General features: G+C 43.7%; 1 protein-coding gene across 2 annotated transcripts in view; it reads right to left on the minus strand.

Moving 5' to 3' along the window:
* LOC126537131 (uncharacterized) overlaps positions 1-6117 on the minus strand; it is a 62614-nt gene extending 56497 nt beyond the window's left edge. For both annotated transcript variants that reach the window (XM_055073734.2, XM_050184288.3), the window contains exons 1-3: positions 6029-6117; positions 4533-4750; positions 3257-3409 (exon numbers count right to left, since the gene is read on the minus strand). In XM_055073734.2, coding sequence (XP_054929709.2) covers positions 3257-3409; positions 4533-4722 — 343 coding nt within the window. In that variant the 5' untranslated portion in view covers positions 4723-4750; positions 6029-6117. The remainder of the gene's footprint in view (positions 1-3256; positions 3410-4532; positions 4751-6028) is intronic.
* Positions 6118-6665: the final 548 nt, after the last annotated feature.

Here is a 6665-nt window from a genome sequence, read left to right on the forward strand (position 1 = left end):
TACATCACGATCCAACCGCTGGGCACCTCGGATTCTCCCGGACGCTATCGAGGACACAGGAAAAGTATTACTGGCCACACCTGACTGCCGACGTCGCCTGTTACATCAAGACATGCCGAGACTGTCAGCAATGTAAGACACCACCGTCATGGCTAGCGGGATTACTAGAGTCGATCAAGCCTTCTTGCCGACTATTTCAGCAGATCGGGATGGACTTGTTGGGACCCTTTCTGACGTCAACATCCGGAAATAAGTGGATCGTCGTAGCAACAGACTACCTCACCCGTTTCGCTGAAACGAAAGCTCTGCTAAAAGGTAGCGCAGCCGAAGTTGCGAAATTCTTTGTCGAGAACATCCTGCTGCGACATGGCACCCCAGAAGTCCTCATCGCCGAATGAGGAATGGCCTTTAAAGCGGAGCTTACCCAAGCCATTCTGCAATACAGCGAGACAAGCCACAGGAGGACAACTGCCTACCACCCACAGACGAATGGTCTTACGGAGCACCTGAATAAGACCCTCACCGACATGCTAGCAATGTACATCGACATCGAGCACAAGACGTGGGATGCCGTCCTGCCATACATAACCTTCGCTTATAACACGGCAGCACAAGAAACAATTCAAATGACGCCATTCAAGCTGGTTTACAGAAGGAACCCAACGATGACTCTCGACACCATGCTGCCGCACGTCACCAACGAAGAAAATGTCGACTTCGCCGCCTATCTCCAGCACGCCGAAGTCAGACAGCTGGCCTGCCTGCGGATCAGGAAACAGCAGAGGACCGACAGCCGACACTACAACCTTCGACGATGCTACGTCGAGCACCAGCCCGGCAACTGTGTTTAGGTTTGGACCCCAATACGCTGACGAGGACTTAGCGAGAAGCTTTTACGCCGCTGTTTCGGACCCTACAAGATCACCCGATGCATTGGCACGCTCGACTATGAGGTCGTGCCAGATGGAATTTCGCTATCACAGCGGTGCCGTTCACAACCTGGAGTAGTCCATGTTGTCTGACTTAAGCCGTTCCACTAGTGTTAACGAACTTTTGGACTTTGCATAGCTGAACTTTGGACTTTCTTTTTTTGGACTGTATTACTTTGGACTTTGTTTCTTTGATACTGTTTAATAAGTGTCCTTTTGTTTTTTCGCTCTCCTGTTATGTTTGTAGCATTGGGACGATGCTTTTTGAGAGGAGGGCGTTGACATGTGTACTTGTATATTTTTTTCGGGTGACTGCTTTTCACCATTTAAAATGTTATTGCTCAACGCGGGATGCACCCGCATGTATCGGAAGTTTCTCGAATGTTATCGAAGGTTCTTTCTGCTGTCTGTTGTCACCAAAACTTGTTTAATCTGATTGTATGTGCAACGCGAAGTGTGTAGAACTCTCTGGAAGAAATGCAGGCACCAGCGATTACTCTAGAACCTTCGATGGCTCATGATAAGAGCCAATGCATTTGACCGGCAGATCAAATTTTCACCGATCGCCGACAGCGTTTGCTGCTATGGCTGTGTTGTGAGTGTAATTTGCTTTTGTGGGCACAAATTCGCCCAATAAAAAGTTAATTTCGTCGTTCACAGTTTTACCACTGCATTTTTCACCGTCGCTACTACGTGACAATATATACCTTGAGGTGTAGCGCACAAGCAGCAGCCAACTCGGAACAGCACAGAGACTGACAAGCAACACACTGTTTGTGGATCGCAGTTATTTTTTCGATGAATATGATGATGGCAATTTCACCTGCTTCAGGAACTTGTCTGCATCAACTTGCTTGAAGCAAGTACTTCTGTAATGGCCTTTCACCACCGGGAGACTTCCAGTGGTATGGTCGGAGACCAATGAGCGAAACTTTTTTGTGAGCACAATGTTGTGTAACTTGATGCAACATTCTTAAAATCTTCACACAAGACCACATTCGTAAACTTTATGAGAAAGTCGGGAGAGTTGGCAGGTCGGAATTACTAGTCCCAAGCAATTGGTGTTGCTGCCTGTTTTCACATTTTTCCTGGATTCCCAAGAATCTGCACATGAATACACTTCCTTAACGAGTGCTAAGTGTAACCTACCAACTTAGCCAAATATTTTTCGTTAGTGTCCCTTTTTTCCTTTCATTCAGACATATATTTACACCGCAGAGAGCTTTGAAGAAGGCCGATGGCTTTCTTGCACTAACGTGCAATTGTACATATTGTGAAGCAACAGTCGATGTTTTAATACCTACGGGGCCCTATCACTGAGCTAAAACGTTTGCTATATAGTGGAAGCTGTGTGCCAGTCTACAACAAACATACAGCCACAAGAGTTCTTCGAAAAGATGCTGTAATAGCAAAGCTACAGGACTATGAGGAATGACAACATGGTTTCCAAGGCTTCTGGCTTGCCTTCGCTATTCTACTCCTCTCTCCTCGCCAGGTACCTTCTCTGTAATCCATCTCACCAACCACGTGTAGCGCTGTGAAAACTACAAGTCGTGTCAGCCAAACAGAAGAGAAAACTAGAAAAAAAGGGTATCCTCTATTGTCAGTCTCTGATCACCCTCCGTGCAATGCTGACTGAATGGTAGCTTCATAGAAGGATCAGTGGTTGCACAATGGGCAAGTCCTCTCCCTTCTCAAAACATGCAGTCGGCTCTGAGAGTCTCAAGATGGCGTGCTCGTCCCTCGTCGGTTAACTAATCGACAGCTTCTACCCCGTGATGTCACACGCGTGACACTGCTGGCTTCACAGCATCTGAGGAATGGAAGCAGAAAAGCACAAAGAGGAGCTCGAAACTGTTTTCTGAATGTGTGATCCTAGATGTGTAGCGCTACCATGTTTGTCAAAGATGGCCCTCACAGCATCTATATATAATATGTGTGTTTATTTAAAACGAGTTAAATATGTCAAGGGTGGTTTAGGAGCCCTTTAATGTATCTTTTACCTGCTTTTCAACTTTTCTCTGCCTTTGATCCTTCCCACATTCCTTGATGTCTTTCCACATGCCCTTGCATCCGCTATGGACAGTGTGCCAACATGTCCCACAGTGTGACAGAAAAGCTCCATAACCACAAGAAACATACTAAGGGATTTGATTACATCTTCCTTCACACAACACTCGCAATACACAATATTCCATGGCTACAAAACAAACAAGAAAACTGCAACTACGAAAAAACAAAGCATGAAGCAGAAGAGCTATAAGCTACAATATGGTTTCTGAGCCAAAACTGAACAAAAAGTACGACTTCAAGCATGCAGTCATTACCTAAGATTACATCATCCACAGCTTCTTCGTCGGATGGATCTGGAATATCCTCAAGGTCCTCAGGTAGCGGAGCATCTCGTAACGTGCAGAGAGGGTTTCGCTCTCCATAAGGCACACTGATGAACACCTTTTTCTTCAGAGGTTGTTCTTTTCCTGTGAAGATACGACAAACCAGATACTCCCACTCATTGCAAATTTCCACTCCTATTACACTGAATGACTGCATTTCATTTGACTCCTTGTAATCAAAAAGTGGCAACAATTGAGCAGCAAATGCACCTCTAAAGGAACCTGTATATAGCTAGCAATCATTGCTGCTCATTTCTCTTCTCATGGCACATGCACAGGTGTGCGTACTTGTGCTCACTCTTCATACAACAGCCAATTGCTGTCCCACATTTGCAAACTCCTCAAGCGCGTCTTTGGTGTCTCGGAGCTATGCGTCAATGATTTTCTATTTTTTTGTACTATTGGCTTCATGCAACTTTGCATGCACCTGGTACATGCTGCTAGGTGATGACCGCGTGACTTTCAAGGAGCGCAGTCTACTTCCATGTGTCACCAATGTTTCTGCCCAGAAATATGCATGGATTGCTGAATGCTGAGCCCCTACAGCATCTTCGTGGTAAAGTACTGTTGTAGATCTCACTGCTGGTTCACTTACCAAGACGCATGTACTCTTTACGTCTCCCCTCAACATCTGCACTTTCAGGATTATGATGTTTATAAAGTGGTTTGATTTGATTTGGATTTGGCTCTACTTGCTGACTGCAAAACTTCTCTGCACAGCACGTGTGTGCTTGCACAGTAACCCTTTTTAGCTTCTACAGCTTCAGCTTTATATGCCTAATCATGGTACATTTCTACGCTTCCATGGTACATGTGTCTGTGAGAGATGCCAGGGAATTCCTACAGGTGTACTTAGACAGATAATGTGCACAGTGCATTTTTCAAGCTCTCTGTAAAAATGTAACTATCACAATGGTATTTGTGGCTCCTAGCTTTCTTTTTTTTTTTAAAGAGTTTTACAACACCAGACTATGTCTAACAGAGAACAGGACAAACAGAGAATCATAACATAACAGCACTGCTTTTTTCCCCTTAATCTGTCTCCTGTATTTCAGTGTCCAGTGCACTAAATAATACTGACACATATTGAGTAGCATGTAATAAAGAAATTAGGGCAGGACGTTATTTTCTATCTTTATTGTACCTATCAGCTTCATAAAACATTGCATCATGCTACGTCTGCAGCACGAGGATCATTTGTACATACCAGACTTGGCTCTTGCGGCAGATTGGAGAGAGATATGACGCACTCCATGGTCTTGTGCACCATGAGGAGCCTCCTGGCTGAAGCGGCCAAAAACAAGAGAGACAAAGCCTCCAACATCAAGACCTTTTGGGAACACTAGCTCCGCACAAAAGGGGTCCAAGTCCACATTGATGAAGACTCGAGTGGACATCACTAGTGTCAGACGTCAGTCAGCACGACTGGAAAGCAAAAAGTGAATGACGAAGGTGGTGTTAGAAAAAAAACAAGTCACACATGTAGGTAAATCATGCAATGGTGACAAGGTCAGGCTAATATCATAAAATGTAAAGACTATAAACATCTCATGAAACACGTGAAGGCCTCTAACAATGCAGGGTCACATGACCTACACAGTTACAGGATGCCATCAGAAATGCCCCAGCCTTTCTGCTAAATTTAATTCCATCATGAAAAGCTATTTCATAATATTTCTGCACATTCTGCGATGGACAGTACTAGCATTTTGTAACATATGGCTTGTTTCATAGCCTTGACTAAGAGTTGTTGAAAATGTTTTTCTCTCCTTCATTCGATAGCCACTCTCATAAAATTTTTCAGCTGCTGTTGTCAATTGATAGTACCCATGAGTGCCAGCGCTACACTTAAGGTTTCTTTTTTTTAAAGAACTCGGCAAAGTGTCAACACTCAATGTACCAATATTGGCTTTTAAAGCTCTGAATACTTCTGTGCGCAATAATTGCTTGTGATAAATAGCAGAATGTATATGCAAGGATGTGCTGAAATGTTTAACTGCAAGCATAAAACGTGAGCAACATATTTTAGAAACAACACATTCTAGTGGCAAGCATAATTTACAAACAAGGGTGGCTGAGTGTCCATATTAGAACATAATGTACGCATCAATTTTTGCAACACTGTCAGAGCTTTGCCTCAGAATGTTTCTACAATCTCCTTAACATAAGTCAAAGCTACGTTATCTCGTTTCTGATTCATCTTAGAAACAAAAGTACACCGCTGCTGATCTTTTTGAAAGTGAAGGCTGAGGAAGACAGAATCAGGAAATTATTTGCCAGGTCACTTCTAGCAGTGGCAAGCCACGGTAAGAACAAATTCGGACGCTAGCTCGTCACTTTTCAAAATTCCAGTTAAGTTTTTGGCGCCACCTAACACTTGAACCAGACGCAAACATGGCACCACTAATTTTCCATGCTTACGGAAAATGGCTAAGCTAATTTCATAACGCGAAAGATATAACCGGTGTCAAATTTATGAAGATTAACCTTCCTGCTTTATTGTGTTCATTGCTTGAATCGCGTCGCAAAGCATGGTAACTCGTACAGGTGAGTTTTACAAGTTGATGTACCATGTTCACAACTGAGAAACGATCAGTAAACGGTGTTGGCTACGAGATCGTGGACTTGTTCAAATGCTGACTACTAAACACAATGTCGGAAACAATATGAACAAGCCGTAACTAAACAAATGTCCAGAATTACCTCACAGAACTAGCAAATACACTGGCGTCATTCAGTGCATCTCCGTTCATTCCAAAGTTTGGACGACGGCAAACGAAACAAATCTAAAAATTGCAATGGAGCGCACATTGGTGCCAGATGGTGGAGCACTTACGCGCCAAACTCGCGGTATTTTTGGTAAAACAAACAAACAAATCATTGCTAGTTAGTACCATTGCTCATATTTACCTAAAAAATTCATAAATACATTTTTCGTTAAAACATAATGGACGGTGTTAATCAATAAATTCTTAAAAAACGATTTAAAAGGTGCGGGTACCTCAAAATTGTTCCGGAGCGACCACATCCATTGAAACATCCTACACTCTAAGAACAGTTTACACCCTTTGGCTTGCCCCTTCTGCCACACAAAAATAATCGTCATCTGCCTTGATGCGTTTCCTTTCTTTATCGCTGCAAGCCCGGAACTTTCCAGTGACGAACGGCACGCGCGTTATCAGAAGGGGCACTCCAAAGGGTGTAAACTGTTCTATGCTGATAACGCGCGTGCCGTTCGTTACTGGAAAGTTCCGGGCTTGCAGCGATAAAGAAAGGAAACGCATCAAGGCAGATGACGATTATTTTTGTGTGGCAGAAGGGGCAAGCCAAAGGGTGTAAA

Source organism: Dermacentor andersoni, chromosome 4, assembly GCF_023375885.2.
Source record: "Dermacentor andersoni chromosome 4, qqDerAnde1_hic_scaffold, whole genome shotgun sequence".
Lineage (NCBI taxonomy): Eukaryota > Metazoa > Arthropoda > Arachnida > Ixodida > Ixodidae > Dermacentor > Dermacentor andersoni.